Source organism: Convolutriloba macropyga, chromosome 2 (assembly GCF_964194025.1).
Source record: "Convolutriloba macropyga chromosome 2, txConMacr16.3, whole genome shotgun sequence".
Taxonomy (NCBI): domain Eukaryota; kingdom Metazoa; phylum Xenacoelomorpha; order Acoela; family Convolutidae; genus Convolutriloba; species Convolutriloba macropyga.
In genome coordinates, this window is record NC_134469.1 from 75,810,356 (window position 1) to 75,826,817 (window position 16,462).

Genomic DNA, 16,462 nt, shown 5'->3' on the forward strand with positions numbered 1-16,462 from the left:
GGGCTTTCAATAGGAGGTTGTATTTTGATAGGTGTTCCTCAATCTGATCTCTGATTAGTATCTCAAGAACTTTTGACAAAGCAGGCGTCATAGAAATAGGCCTATAATTCAGCGGAGTTTCAGTGTCTCCTTTTTTGTGGATAAGCGTAATATTTAGAAACTTCAGTAGAGAGGGAACTTTGTTTTGTTTGAGAAATCCGTTAAAGATAAGGCATATCGGCTCTGCTAAAATATGAGCACCATCTATTAATGCCCAAGCCGGAATTGTCGAAGAACCGAATGATCTGTTTTTATTGAGGTTGTTGAGAGCTTTACGACATTCAAATATAAAGAAACGAAACGAAAACATCTTAGTTTTTCATTTTTATTTGTACTCAATAAGCTTTGTTTAGAGTCAAATTTCAATAAAAGTTTGCCTTTCAAGTAATTTTTGAAAATATTTTTGAGCTGAAGACTCCTTTTTCTTGCGACAATCGTTTTACGCAAAATTTTTGTCCATTAACTTTTTGACTTTTTTTATTTTGTTTGTATGGGAGCCGATTCAGATTGTTTGCAGGATACTATCTTAATGAAACTGTTTCAAAATTTGCGAAATGAACAATTGAACTTAAAAATAAATTCAATATCAATTTTTTAAGCCCGTTGATCCAGAAAGTTATTATTCTTGGAACGTTAGCAGTAAACGAGGGACCTCATTTTTTGCTCCTTTTTTATGTGACTAGCGTCAATCACAAACAACGGAGCAAGTTTTGTTTAGGTCTGCTTCAATGTTTTCACTTATTAAAAAATGACCCTAACTGCGTTATTTTTTGAGCTCGATTTAATGTCCATCATAAGAGCTACTATATTTAGTGAGTTCACTTGAAGCAGTTCGACTTTTAAATTTGCAGAAAAGGTTGGTTTTTGAACATTTTACGGCAAATATATTCTTGAAGCTTATTGATTGGCAGAGTTTTTGGTTTAATGCATTTTCTCGGAAAGCTGCCTCTTTCCTGTTACCCTTTTTTGTTTTCACAAGTGACCTTTCGAAACACTATGAGCTGCATTTTAAGTAACATCATTTTCTGCACTTTTTGATAGCATCTTCACAAATTTTTAGTTTATTAAAATTTGAGTCAATTTAAATTCGTTTTGTTCAGATGGGTTCATTTAAGACTTTAAAAAATAACTTAAAGTAGTTTTGAATTATTGCGATTACTATCTTTCGTTGTCAGAAAGTTCTGAAAAATCGAAAGTTCTGAAATTGCCATGAGGGATATGTGAAATCTAAATGATCTTGGAATTGTTTTCAGATATTATTGTACATAGTTCAGTTATTGTACACGCTTTAGTAAATATCGACGGAATCCGCCTGTAATGAAGTGACCTTCCAACGTCTTCCTCTGGGATTCCTAAAACGAGATGACGACTCGAATGCTGCTATAACATTTGAGAATACCGCAGCAATATGGCTGAACAGCCTTCTAGTGAGTTAATATCCGAAATAAATGAAGAGACAGGACGGTTTGTGTTTGACAGTGTCAAAGTATTACCACAGAGTCTTTATGACGCAACCAGGGCTCAGACAGCCCACCACATCAAGTGGATTCTCAGTTGTGCCTATCCTCAAGGACTTCCAGACTCCTTCGGGACGCCTTTTTACATCGGCAATGTAAGCTGAAATGCAATGAAATAACATCGGCAATTCAATTACATTTTTTGTACAAAAAAGCTTCCAATTTTTAATTTCACTCAAACGAAGTTTGTAGCAATTATATTAGTCCTGTTGGTCTTTTTAATGCGATTTTTCGTATTGCCAACTTTCGTCGGGTCGTTCTTTTTGCCTGAACATTTCACTTTTCGTACTCCACGAAAATGGATTAAACAGGTAAAGCACGGAGGCCATTAAATTTTCTTAGATGCCTACGGCTCACTAGTCTCTAAACATGAGATTCACCGAAACTGTTTTGTAAACGTAACGTTAATTTGTTATGGGAAGGGTGGTTCTTAGAGTCTTGGTTGACCCCCTCCTCCTACCCCCCTCCCCTTTGCTGAATGCTGTTAATTTAATCAGTTGAACTGCAATTTCTTAATCGGTGCCTGCAAATAATGAAATGTGAATAGTATCTCTGAGAACGAAGCGAAGAGGTAATTTGCGCCAATGAAAATAAGATGATCCGTTTTTGTTCAGTGCATGGATTTTAATATTCGAATTTTGTCATGTCATGTAACTTCATTTAGCTTTTCGAAAAAGTCAGGAGTTACATTTATAGCATGTTCAATTGCTTTTACTCGGCTATTGTGAAATGATGATAAAAAGGAAGCTCTGTGCTATTGAATCTGAACTAATAGTTCTTCTGTAATTTAGGACAGCCGACTTGTGCTCTCACCTCATGTCATCTCCGGCCTGGTTTCATGCCACGTATACAGTCAATGTTGTGTACACTTATTTGATCAAGGCTCTGCATCTCATCAAAATGCCAACCAGGAGGATTCATCTAACCACAGCAACAAGGACCAAAATCGATGGCATAGAACCCATTCTGGGATATTGACACAGCTTGCATCCGTCTGGAGTCTGTATCCAATGGAGCAAGCTATGCTTCAAGATGGAAATGGAACTGCGAATCAGTTGGAAAGCGAAGCTAGTGTTGGTTCGGGCAATAGTGGTCTCTCGGGTGTTCCAGTTACAGAACAGATGCTGTCCCAGACTTTGCCTTTCAGACTTGTTAGTTATGGTCGTTTTACTAAACGTTATAATTTGCTGTCCAACAAAATTTGTAGCAATTATATTAGTCCTGTGGTCTTTTTATGCGATTTCTCTTGAGCTATTTTCTGTCTGAGGCATTGAGTTTTTGAGTGACTTTTTAATTGCTCTAGGAGAGAAGCAATTATTGTAAACGTGTGTTTTTTAGGCAAAATTTTTGCTTGGCCGTTTTTTTTACTTTTCGAGTGACTTTTACGCCCTTGACTTTCTGCGTTTTGCGTGATCTAAAATTCTTTTTCAATCACAATTTCAAGCAGCTGAACTCAATTGGCAGCAATTTAATTTGGGTTTACTTAAATCTTATTTAAGGCCGCAATTCTTCCGACGTTAGTCGGTTATGTTCTATCTTAACTTCGTGATTGCGTGATCTCAATTGCCCTCATTTGTAATTTAATCGTCTAAATTAATTCAAGGCACTTTACTTTACTACCCTAAGTCAACTCAAACAGTTCGCCAAAATTGGTTTTCAGCGTAAATCTTGCGCATTGGTCTATAATAAACACTAATACCATCATTTCAAGCAGCTGGGTGATATTATAACCCTCCCCAGCTAAAGTAAGGAATACTTGACCGCCTCTTCGAGAGTAATTTGATCGACCGTAGTCGTTTGTTTTTTTTTGCGATTTTTTGCTGGATGAATTTTTCGCCTGACCATTGACTCTTTGTCCGGAAAAACGGTATAAATTGATAGAGCGCGAGAGCATCAGTCTCTTATCAGTGCTGATGGAGCTTTACTTATATCTCACTTTGTTTTCTCGAAAGAAGTTTGAAGCAATTACTATAAACGTGAGTGTCTTCTTTTATGCAAAATTTTTGCTTGACCCTTTTCTTCTAGAATGTTCTTTCGATTTCACTTCTCGAATGACTTTTTACAACCTCGCTGGAAGTTTATTCCACTTTGAAAATTGCCTTGTTTAATAGCCGCAAAAAAGGCTATCATTGGCCGTCTTTTTAGTTTTTAACAGTCCATTATTTGGATTGTATTGGCCTGCTGTCTTTTTTCAAGATCTGTTCACACTTTTTCGGCTTTTTTTACGTCAGTGAGAAGTCAAATTAGAGTGTTGATTTTAATCACGTTGAAGTAGTAAAGGGAGCAAAGAGGCGAGCTGGTTTTAAAAGCGTAGTTTTTCAGGTACCTTTAAAAAGGAGTGAGAAGTTAGTATTTGAACGAATGTTTGGTTTTTGAAAGTGATTACTTTTCCACGTGCGGTAATTTGACTGCTGTTTTCAGTGTTTTTTCTCTTGATTGCTATTAATATGATACATTTCGGTTGTAATGGTACCTATTTTCGATTTACTGAAATCTTGGAGGGACAGCTAATGCTTTTTTACTTGGACACTCTTTGTTGTCATAAAATATTATTACAAATTTGATGTTGCCCTTTTTTAATTAATTTTTGTGTCCTATCTCTTAGTATCGTTAATTACAGTATCATTGGTTGCTAATGAGGCATAAATGAACCTAATTAAGTGTTAGAGTTCATGGATTGTGGTTTGCATAACTTTGACACAATTCGTTCTTAAGATCGATTTTTGGACTTTTATTGTTCTTTTTGTTTTCTGGTCATTTAATATCATTAAGGACAGGTCATATAGATTGCTAATATGAATTATTTTCATCTATTTAATTATCTCAGCTCGAAACTTTTTCTTTGTATGTCTTGGACTTTCATTGTTTTCAAAAATATTTTATCGAAATTTTGGGTTAACAAGTTTTTTGCTCAAATTATTTTTCTGATCTCTGTCTCCCTATTAACAAGTCTCATCGGTTGCTAAAAATGGTTAGAATAATTGGTGTACTTGATTCATTAGCTGTTTTTATCTTTGACTTGTACGCTGTTCGTTTTCGAAAGTTTTTACTGATTTTTTTTAAACTTTTTGTTGCACTTATTGCTGTTGTATCACTTAATCTTCTTAGTGGGAGAGTTACTTGGTTCCTTATGGGTGGTAAGTGAATGTAATAAGTAGCTTGAATTGACAGCAATCGTTTTTAAGATTTTGTCTTCTGCTTTTCGAAAAATATGTATTATTTGGTCCTACGTTTTTGTTTTTCTTGTGGTCGTATCGCTTAGTCTCAAATGACTCTAGAATTTTATTGGCCTTTGTGTGCGGTGTGATTTTGGTCAATTGGTTGGCTCCGAATTTTAGCTGATGTTTTCATTCATGGGGATATCATTTGTTTTGGAAAGATGTAAATGAATTTGTGAATCTTGCTTTCGTTTGTCGTTTTTCTGCCATTTGAACTGCTAAAAAGTATTTCCTGACTTGATATGCTTGAGTTTTTGATATGCTGTGGTAATGACTTTGGCTGCTGTTTACGAGGTTCTTTTTTTGGCGCCACTGGTCTTCAAATTTTCTGATTTTTGCAAACTTTCGTTTTTTGCCTCTGTTGCTATTTTTAGGGATTCTTAAAACACTAATTCTTGGAAAAAATTTCTAATTGTTTTTTTAATTTTCAGTTCATTTTAGCGCACATTGGGCCGGGAGTTTTGTTGACCTTCTGTCTGATGTTATAACTATATTGGTTGTCGGACCATCAGTTAATTCAATTCTTTGGATTGATGTTCAGGACTTGTCCTGCTGTTTTGTATTTCGTAAAAATTTTTCCTTAATTTTTGCCATATGTTGAAGTGTTCATTTTTAGTTTGCAATCACGAACCTGCAAGATTTGTAATTGATTTTTAATATTTGTGTCACATTGCCTATCTCTCAAAAAGTGTTAATTTGTATATTTTTTTTCTTTTCGAATTATATTAATTGTTGTCGTATTTGTACTAAATTCTGGGGTAGACTGAAAAGTGGGCGTCTATAGCCCCGTTGTCGGTCCTCTCCAATGCAATATATTGTGCAGTAATTTGTATATTATTCATTGGAGAAATTAATTCTTTCTTTTTTTCTTTCTTAATGGAGAGAGTTTTTGATCATTCTCGTCATTAAGTTTTGGTCACATGTGACTTACCTCACTCTCGAAAATGGCTTTCTCACTTTGAAACTTTCTCATTTTGAAACTGAGTTAAACACATTCTTAATCAAAATGTGACATCTCAGCATTAAAAAGGAGTTTATTTTTTTTATCTGTTTCTGTTATATTTTTGTGACCCAGATCTACGAAGCTATTGCGGCTATTTTCTGCCACTCTGCCAGCTATGTTTTAAGGTGGAACTTCGTACAGTAGCGATCAAATTTCTGCCTTTCGGCTGTGCACGGGCGTTTTTATAGTCTGTTTCGCGTTTAGGCAAGTCACGTGGCGCTGATTGAGTCTCTAATAATGGCCAGATGTCTTGTTGTGAGTCCGATCAGCAGGGTCGTGAGTGAAACTAGAGCCATGTGTCAGAGGGAAGATGCGGAAGAGTTGTCTACGGGAATGGAAGAACTGCTGCCCTATGATATGGAGGATGCTTTGCTTTTTTGGATCAATCACTGCCTTCTTTGTCTCAAAAAGCGACACCCTGCAGCTAAGGTCATTATCAGCACACTAATTACAATCATTTTGAACTATTTCACTTAATTGTAGAACGTGAAATTTATATAATACATCTTTAAGCTGGCTATTTGACTATTAGTCGTTCCTTGACAATTCAAATTGGACGCTAAAGCAGTTTCACATGCTCAATGAAAAGTAAAATCAATCCCCCTCACAGTGGTGTTGAGGACCCCCAAGGTGTAGTGAATTATGTATTGATATACAGCACGCTACCATATGTAAAACTATATCTGGCTGGAAAGCACATTTTTTGCTTTAAAATTAGAATGAATCAGTGCATGAGGAATGCTCTATTATTTAGTATTTAATTGGAAAAGTCAGTAAATAGCTTCGAAACACATTAAATAGCAACTGACGAAGCCAACCGTTCGCCACTCCTTTGAGAGTAATTTGCCCGACGTTTGTCGGTTATGTTTATCTTTATTTGTTTGTTTTATTTGATGAACTATTTCATGCGATCCTATTATCATTTTGGACCAATGTTTGCTATTGTAGCCAAAAATTTGAAATTTTGGCGCTGAATCCTGTCACTTCAGTTATTTTTGTCGTTTTTATTACCAAAATTATCTTTGAGGGTTACCGCCCAATTTGTATCAATAAAGAACTATTGGGCTGCCTAATTACTGTTGAGTTTGCTCAAAATAAATTTTTAGATCAACAGCATAACTCATTAGTTTTAGACTTAGTTTTGGAATTTGTTTTCACAATTTGGGCAGATTCTGTCATCTTTACATCAAACTCATCCGAGACGTTTAGAAAGAGACGTACATTTAACAATGATTGTTTTGTCTGCGCCAATTTTTGAGTTTACGCTTATCATGAAAACAAAAAAAAAACTTGTAAAAAATATTTTTTTGAAACTTCCGGCTTGTTTTTACGTTTTTCACCGACACTTTGTTTGAAAAATTGAGCCACCCAACATTATCATCAATTAGTAAGTAAATAGATTTTTGATTAAACTGTACCTAGGATTTATAAAGTTTTGATTTAGCTGGTTTTTCCAATTGAAATTAACTTTCTCAATAAATTTTATTCACTTCTTTAACGTCATTGATCATTTTCAGTACCAAGGCATCAAAATATCACAATTGCTAAATGTTCAAAAATACATTAATGTTTTTTTTTGAAATTAAAGAAATTCGAAATAACATTTAGAAAGAGACTTACATTTAACAATGTTCTGTCTGTGCTAATTGTTGAGTTTACGCTTATCATGAAAACAAAAAAGCTGGCGAAAAATATTTTATAACTTCCGACTTATTTTCACGTTTTTCGCCTACACTATTTGTTTGAAAAATTGAGCCACCCAACAGTGTCATCAATTAGTAAGTAAATAGATTTTTGATTAATCTGTAACTAGGATTTTTAAGGTTTTGATTTAGCTGGTTTTTCCTATTGAAGTTAACTTTCTCAATAAATTTTATTCACTTCTTAAACATCATTGATTATTTTCAGTAACAAAGCATCAAAAATATCACAATTGCTAAATAATCAAAAATACATTAATGTTTTTTTTTGAAAGTAAAGAAATTCGAAATAACATTTAGAAAGAGACTTACATTTAACAATGTTCTGTCTGCGCTAATTGTTGAGTTTACGCTTATCATGAAAACAAAAAAGATGGCGAAAAATATTTTTTAACTTCCGTCTTATTTTCACGTTTTTCGCCGACACGATTTGTTTGAAAAATTGAGCCACCTAACAGTATCATCAATTAGTATGTAAATAGATTTTTGATTAAACTGTACCTAGGATTTTTAAGGTTTTGATTTAGCTGTTTTGAATTTAACTTTCTCAATAAATTTTGCTACTAATTTTGTCATTGCTCTTCTGTCATTCACTTCTTTAACGTCATCGATCATTTTCAGCGGCAAGGCATCAAAAATATCACAACTGCTAAATGTTTTTTTCATTAATTTTTTTTCAAAAGGAAACATTCAAAATAACATTCATGTTATCAAATAACAGCAACGAAGTCCAATGCTTCATTAGAAACGTGTCAACCTGTCGTGAGATTAAGTGGAAATTAAAAAAGAACAAGTGCGTCAAACCTCAAACGATTTTTTCAAAGAGGTAGTTAAAATTATAAAAATCTTGACTATGGACTGAAAACATTAAATAGATTACTAAATTCCACATTAGAAAGCCAACAGGAGCTTTCTTCTACGAGTCATGAGCTGACCAATATAGGAAAAATCTGAAATAAAGTATTTTTGCTTTGAAAGATTAACTTCTGTGTTCTGCGATGCGGTCGGAATATTATGTGCGCTTGCACCTTACCGAGACTCTTTATTTCTTGATCACCTTTAAATTTTTTATTTAACCATTGAGCTCCTTTAAAAAAATTGAGCTCCTTTGACGTGCAATTAGTTCGAGTTAAGCAAATCGCTTAAGTGTGTCCTGAACACCACTCGGAATTAAGCAATCGCCGAGTGGTGCTTAGGAAAATAACTAACATGGTTACTTTAGGCAGAGACCTTTACTATCTTTCAAAATTTTATAAATTTGCCATTGTGAAGTCAGTATTCCCAAGTATTTGCACCCTTAGCATTGTCGAGCAGAAGTTTGCAAATTTGACATCAGTTTTGCAATGGGGCTTTCTTCATACTCCTTAAATTTCGGAGGTTTTTTTCCACTAACGCATACTTCTATTGACAAAGGGGTTCAATTGGTTTCCATTAGTTGTCACCCTCAAGTCTTTAGAACTTTTGAGTGTACGATTTGAATTGATTTCATTACAGGCTCTGGAGGAGGTGATGGAGTTGTTCGACATAGTAGAGGCGTGTGACGGCCTCGTGATATGTGTCATCATGTCCCTATTCTCGCCACGCGCACTGCTTGTTCAAAGTAAGTCTTTTTATGTTGAATTTTACTTATTCTATAGCTTTGGGGACTAAAGAGATGTAACTGTAACATTGGACCAAAAGAGGATTCAAACCAGCATCTTGGAACTTACAAACCCTTGTTTCTTATTTAGCTATGGCAACGACTGGTCTTAAGCGTTAATTCTTCGAATTCATTTCGAAGCCGTTTATAAACTTTATCAAACTCTCGGCGCAATCCAGGATAAAATAAGTCGGTGCAAAATAGGAAGATTTTGTTTCCAAATTAATCCCTTTTGATAATTTAAATTGAATACAAGAGTTGCAAATGTCAAACGTGTTCAATGGTGAGTACTTTGGTTACCTTCATTGATTGTGGGAGTTTAAAATGGTTATAAAATGTAGGCTTGTCATGCGATTTTTAAAAGATTGTTTTCGGCTAATACAACATTTTCGGTCCTTTTTGTACATTTGTTAATCGGTTTCGTTGTAATATATGGGATACAGAAGATGCCTGTTTGGTCAACTTTCAAGAGGGCCAAAATTGTGGGCATGAATTTTGCTGTTCTTGTGGCATTTTGAAGGTAATTTTTTTTTTAGTTCTAACGGCATTGTTTGATTGATCTCGAACGAAATTTGGGGCAGTTATTATAAACGTGTCTTTTTATACAAAATTTTTGCATGAGCGTTCTGACTTTTTGGCTGGACGTTTTTAAAACTTGAGCGATTGAAGAGTCTTTGGCTTGAGCGATTGAAGTTGACTTCAAAAATGGGATATACTGGTAAAGTGCGAGGGCAATAAGTGTCTGAGCTACTAGAAAGCGAATTTTAAAATGTTGCTTTGGAACCCTTCGCCTTCGTTCCTGCCCCTCCCAAATCCTTTTTGCCCCCCCCCCCCCCCCCACATTGCACTGCGGCGGGGCCTAACATTGAGCTAGCTACAAGCCAACCTCTCGCCTGTCGTTTCAGAGCCTTTCGTCCGGCGGTATTGGGTTTGTTTTATAGCTAAAATTGTTCCGCGGAGCTATTATGACAACTATTAGATGATATAAAGCCTTGGATAATTTGTTGTGTTATTAATAGTCAGATGATGATTATGATGGTTTGTCAGTTTTGATTGAAAAAAAAGTAATTGCTTTGCTAAATTCTAATTTTTTTTATTTTTCTTGATTTCTACAGATGTCATATTTGCACGCGGAGTATGATGACTTCTGTATTGTTCATTGTTTTTCTAAGTTGAATAATTTCAATCTGATTTAATCTACCGGGGTTTCGATGGAAAAACTTGAGAAACGAAAACAAACTCGACTAAGTTTTAGGAATTTTCTACAATACAACTTTACCAATTTTTAGCGTCATCTACCTTTTATTAAATTCAATTTGTTCTGGAAATTTTGTTGCATGATTTACAATAATTTTATTCGTCGTGTGGGTAAAAGACAGCAGGTTTTGATTAGTAAACAATTGGCTCTTTTTACCAAGTTTGTATTGATTTATTGATTTTCTGGGTTACATTTATCTTTTATGCAATTTTGTGCTGGATTGTTTTTTCTGACCGATTTGACTTTTTGTGAAGAGAAGAGGGCAAATTCCGAGCGTACTGACTCGTGGTGCAATTAGGTGGTTTGAGTTACAAAACGGTAAGAGTTTTGTTCACTGCTGAAGCGTTGAAAATTCACTGAGTCTTTGTTGATTTTTTGGCCCAGCCCTCCTTCACCATTGATGCTGGTTTCCCATGTGTAAGCCACCCCAATGATGACAGATCCAAGCCAGATATTTTTAGAGCACTCTGTCTGACGTTGGTTCGGTGGTGTCAGTGGAAATTTTGTTCTCTTATATGTTCCAGCTGTCTGTTTTAATTTTGGTTAATATCTATTTCTGAATTGTTAAATGCAAGTATGCTGTCAAACAAAGTGTGATGGCATGGGCTACAGAAAATCGGGAGAATGTCAAGTATATTTTGTTTCAGTAACTAAATGCTTTTTGTTATGTTCAGACTTCTTCGTTTCTTTCTTTCCAGGTCTTGTTAATTTGCTCTCAAACGAAGTTTGTGGGAAATATGTTAGTCCTGTGGTCTTTTTGTTCAATTTTTCGCTTGACTGTTTTTTTGTCTGACCCATTTGACTTTTCGTCTTCAAAAATGGGATAAACAGGTAGCGCTTGGAGGGCGTTAAATTCTCTTCGAGCCTTTCAGCTCACTAGTCTCCAAGTATGCGATTCACAGAAACTGTTTTGGAGACTTACATTTATGGTGTGAAGGGTGGTTCTTAGTCCTTAAAGTTTGACCCCCTCAGTCACCTCCTATTGCCCCCCCCCCCCTCTCAACACTCCCATTGTCCACTCTCCTGTATCTGTCGATTTGAACCCCCTATCATTTTAAAAGTTTTTGAAAAATCTCGAAAGTCCTTTTTTAATAGCCGCACGGCGATAGCTGGGGCTATTAGTGACTTTCTCTTGGTTTTTTACAATTCAAAGAGATTGAATTCTATTGGGGTGCTGTCTTTTTTACGACTCGAAGAGGAGTATTGGAGACGTCCTTTTTTAAATCAATTTTATTGGAGTGATTTTCGAAGCGGGAAATGAAACGCGTGAAAAAATTTGAGTCATTTTGGTGCTGAACAAAATTGGAGAGCGGAGCGAAAAACGAGTGATTTTTGTTCATACCGCTGTTTTTGAGAGAGCGGGAAATCAATAGGTAAAAAATTTTCTCTAAGCGAGCGAAATTTTTTTGTTCACGTGAAGTTTTTTTGCAATTTTCCATGGTTATGAGGGTTGATTGTGATATTGTATTAGTTTTAAGCTTTTTGATAGGTATTGAAGTTTTCAAGTAGTTAATTTTAGTTAAATGCTAATTTGGAGGTTTTTGATCAATTTAAATGATTTTTAGATTAAGTTTAATGATTTTTGCTTGTTTTTTTTGTTTTAATGCTTTAAGTGGGATTTGAACTTGTTTCCTAAGGAATACTCAGATACCAATTGACTGAAGTTTTCTTGGTATCAATTGTTTTTTTCATCCTAAAATTGACAGAAAAATTGAGAAATTTTAAACCGTTTTTCTTATTCTTTTTGTAGTTTTTCTTTTTTTAAAAAAATCTTCGACAAGTTTCTTATGACTTGCCCATTTTTTTGCGAGCTTTTCGTTGCTCTACTTACTCGGCTTTATGTTTCCTTGAACTATTATAAAAAAGCTCATTGGGTTTTTCTACTATTTTTTGTTCAATTTGTTTTTGAATGCCGTCTCTATTCTTCCTTAATTTTTTTATGGCGTTTGTGGAGGTTCAAGTTTTTCTCGTTGTTTAATTGTAAGTTTGGGCAAATTTCTCCTTCGATTCGTCTCCGGAATTCTTCCGGCAATGTTTTTTTATAAGATCCATCTGTTAACACGTTTTCATGATTTGTGGAGTCAAACTGGAGTAGTGATTTTGATCACACCGAAACAGGAAGTGGAGCGAAAAAGCGAGTGGTTTTCCTTTATTCCATTGTAAGTGGGGCTGAATATCACCAATGCGTCTATATTTTGATATCAAAAGAGCTTTTGATTCTCGAAAGATCAAGTTTGTAGGAAGTCTTTGATATTCTACATAAATCATTAATTGCTCTTCAACGAAGTTCATGGCAATTAATGTAAACGTGTCTTTTTTATGCAAAATTTTCGCTTGACAATTTTGACTTTTTGAGTGACTTTTACGCCCTTGACTTTTTGCATTTCGCGTCATCTAAACTTCTCTCTCAATCACAATATCAAGCAGCTGAACTCAATTGGCGGCAATTTTATACTAAAAGTCAAATGAAAAGTGCGCTGAAACTGGTGTCGTTTTTTACTTTAAATCTTAATAGGGGTATATGTTCCCCTGTGGTTATTTGAAGCCCACTATGGAATTTCTTAGTCCCATTTAGGCTCGCCCACCCCCCCCCCCCCCCCGACTGAAGCAGGCTGCAATTGATTAGAGCTCCCACTGGTCGTTCAAGAGCATTTCTTCCGACGTTTAGTCGGATATGTTTATAATTTGGTTGTTTTTTAAACGCATTTTAACCGGACTCCAGTCGTCTTTTAACTGAAGTGTATTTCTGATTTAGTAGTTGTAGAAACTTGTCTAATGGTCAGTTATGAGTGTGCTATAGTTATTTGTGCAATGATGATGACCTTTGAGTATCCGTTCCAGTGATTCCCAAGCACCTTCGCCTCATCTCCCTTTCTCCCTACTTGTTCACCACTGTTATCCCCGGCAGGGGGGTTGTGGTCTTCAGTCACAGTCCAGCCCCAGTGACTTTGTCCACCGTAGTAGTACAAATCGTCTAGAGATTGATAGCACCATGCAGTGTCTTCTGGCCGTCTCTCGAACTTGAAACGAAACAAATGTATTGTCATCAACATATTTTCGAAATATGTATTGGAAGGTTTTGAGATCTTGATTGTTGTTGGCATAGTAATGTTAAGTGGGACTTTGCAATTAATAGCCGCGTCCTCAATTTTAGGCGGCTATTATAGCGCTCCTAATTTTTTTTTACAATTCAAAGAATTTGAATTGTATTGGGGCGCGCTGTCTTTTTTTAAGATCTGTTCAAACATTTTCATGATTTTTGAAGTCAAATTGGAGTAGTGATTGTTGTCACGCCGAAACATGAAATGGAGCGAAAACGCGAGTGGTTTTGCGGCGTGAAATTTTTTTGCTCTTCCTTTAAAGTAGAGTTAGAAAACGGTGTTGGAACAAAAATTCGCTTTCTCGCTAGTATTTTCACTGTCTTTGGATTGGATTTTTTTTGAAAATGGTTTCCCCCATCCATTCAACGTTTATTCTAGGCCTAGTTTTTAGTTTCAACCGAATCTCGCTATTGACTTTTTTTTCACATGCAGCATTTTGACCTTGAATTTCTTATTTTTTTTCGATCTGATTTTTATTTCGAAATGGTTTTCCCAATTCACTTATAGTCCGTTCTAGGTCTGATTTTTTGTGTAGTCAATGACAATTCTTTGAATTTTACGTCAGGACTTGTCCTGCTATGTTTTTTATGTCGTCGTCGAGATTTTTGTTACGACCATATGACGTCACAACCACTTCAAATCTGCTTTTTGTTCATTCGTTCATGCAATTTCAACTGAAGTGCGTGCGTGACGTCATTTTTCGCTCTTAGTGGAGCGAGTTTTTTTTTCGTTCGCTTGATTAAATATTTGGTCACACGTAACTCATTCACTCTCAAAAATGACTTCACCTTGAAATTGACTTTTATTTACTTTAAATCAAAGAGATAAGGTCAAATGGGTGTGTGTCACTCTAAATGAAGGTTATTTGAGAGCAGCAAATAGAGGCAGCAAAAATGTATACATTTTAAATCAAAATATAACATATCAGCCATCAATGAAAAAACGAGTTTTTTTGTCTGTCTTACTGTTGTTTTTGAGACTGCAGATCTACGAAGCTATTGCGACTATTTTCTGGCAATGTTACAGCTATGTTTTTACTTTTCTTGGGCATTATAACATCTTCAAGGCTTGCATGGCTAGATTTCACGGCTTGGAGATAAGTTGGCAACGCCAAAAGATAGTCTCAAGGCATATACTTCTAGATACTCTGTCAGTAGTAATTTTTAGTAATTTTTCCTAGTTCGCAATTGCTCTCAAACAAAGTGTTTGTCCGTTATTTTTGATTTCATTCAACAAATGTACGCAGATACATTCAAGGTGTAAAGGCCAAATCATAAGAATTGTGATTAGCCGATTAAACCGCTTAGTAAGACTGAAACTATGTAGACTCTGGGCATTGAGTTATCATTTTTACAATAAGTCTGCTTAACTGATTTGTTCCCTCATTGAATAAGTTTTTTTCGTTGTTCCCTCTTTTGAATCAGCTTGTTCTTCCATAAGCTTCATTAATCCCTATTTTGAAGCAGTTTCAAAGTAATCCCCTCACGGTGGTCGTTTAAGGAATGCATCCGATATCACTCGCTTGGGTTTTTAAATTTTTGAAAACTTTTGTCGTTTTTGCATCTCTTATAGTAGTAGTAGTAAAAGACTTCAATTGACCAATTTATGAATTTTAATACAACACATCAGAAAGATCTATGCATATGGTACAAACAAGAAAATTTATCTATAGCTATTACAACTAGGGAAAAAAATTAATTACAAAAATTAAGAACGGCAAAACGCACAACGGCATTTAATGGACCAACTACAGGTCACGTCCGGATTAAACTTTAGGTTGAGTCACGCAGTGTGCAGAAAAAAGTTTTCAGTAAAACTTTGTAGTTGGCTGGTGGCCTCAGGATGTTGAAGTTACCAGTGTCGCTGAAATCATGCACATAAATTTGTACCCGCTTAAAAAATGATTTAGCTGTCTTATATATACATCCAGATTTCTGCTAGGTTAGTTGTTTTCTAGGTTATATGTGTTGGTTATTTTCGTGCGGAAAATTAATTTCTTTTGAGCTAGTCGGATTCTTGCCTAGATTTTGGTGATATATTGCTTTTGGGGAATTCAACGCAAATTTTAGAAAATATTAAACTGCTGCTGCCATTTTTGTTTTTGGCTCTAATTGCTGGTTGGTTTTCATTACCCTAACACCAAAATTGTACAATTTAAATGCTATTTTTGATAATTTTATCTTTCAATTGTTGTTGAACTGTTGTCTGTTTGATTTTTAATAGTCTGTTGGTCGTTTTTAAGCTTTTAGTTAATTCTTTGGATTGTTTTTGTTGACTTTTCCTGCTATGTTTTTTTCACTTGGTTGGACTAAAGTTTGTTTGCTTTTCCTTGTCTGCTTTTTCGACAGTTTGAATCAAATATAATCTAGGCTAGTTTTTCTTCACAGAGGGATTGTTATTGCAATCTCAAGGGGGGTTATGGGACTCGATCGCGGCTTTTATCCGGCAATCTGCTAGGTATGTTTTCTTTGTCTCATCCAATTTGACTAAATTGGTCTGGTAGAGAGCGAGAAGATACTTTATTCTCCTGACAAGAGAACTGAACCTAAATAATATTGTTCTGAGTTTCTTGGCGAGATCAATTGATTTATTTCAGGACTTTCGGAGCAAAACCACTCTTTGGGTATTCCCTCTGAGTCCCTAGCAATCAATTGTATCTACAACATCCAAATCGTGCAAAAGTACTGTCAACAACTGAAGAGTGATCCTCAGCGTTTGTTCGATCGCCGTATACCTTCAAAATTGTTTCAAACAGCGACCGAACCTCATCAAAGTTCTAATCCGATGATAAGCTTTGATATTCTACACTTGGAGCTGGAGGATTTTCTCTACCCAAATAAGCTGACTAAGTCTGCGTTTGTGCTTTTTGTCGCTGAATTGTTCCATTTGTTTTCGACAGTTTACGGGGAAAGCTTGGCGAGCGATGGTCGGGCTGAAAAGTCTTCGGGCAGCAACAGTAATGAAATCAAAGGTAAGAACCTCATTAA

The 16,462-nt window shown here is 35.5% G+C and overlaps 1 protein-coding gene across 1 annotated transcript in view; it reads left to right on the plus strand.

The window, feature by feature from the left end:
• Positions 1 to 1,261: 1,261 nt before the first annotated feature.
• The window catches only part of LOC142334705 (uncharacterized), a 68,791-nt gene continuing 53,590 nt past the window's right edge, over positions 1,262 to 16,462 (plus strand). The window contains exons 1-5 of the mRNA XM_075382949.1: positions 1,262 to 1,651; positions 2,348 to 2,707; positions 5,982 to 6,206; positions 8,972 to 9,077; positions 16,072 to 16,446. Of these exons, the coding sequence (XP_075239064.1) occupies positions 1,448 to 1,651; positions 2,348 to 2,707; positions 5,982 to 6,206; positions 8,972 to 9,077; positions 16,072 to 16,446 (1,270 nt within the window). The 5' untranslated portion in view covers positions 1,262 to 1,447. The remainder of the gene's footprint in view (positions 1,652 to 2,347; positions 2,708 to 5,981; positions 6,207 to 8,971; positions 9,078 to 16,071; positions 16,447 to 16,462) is intronic.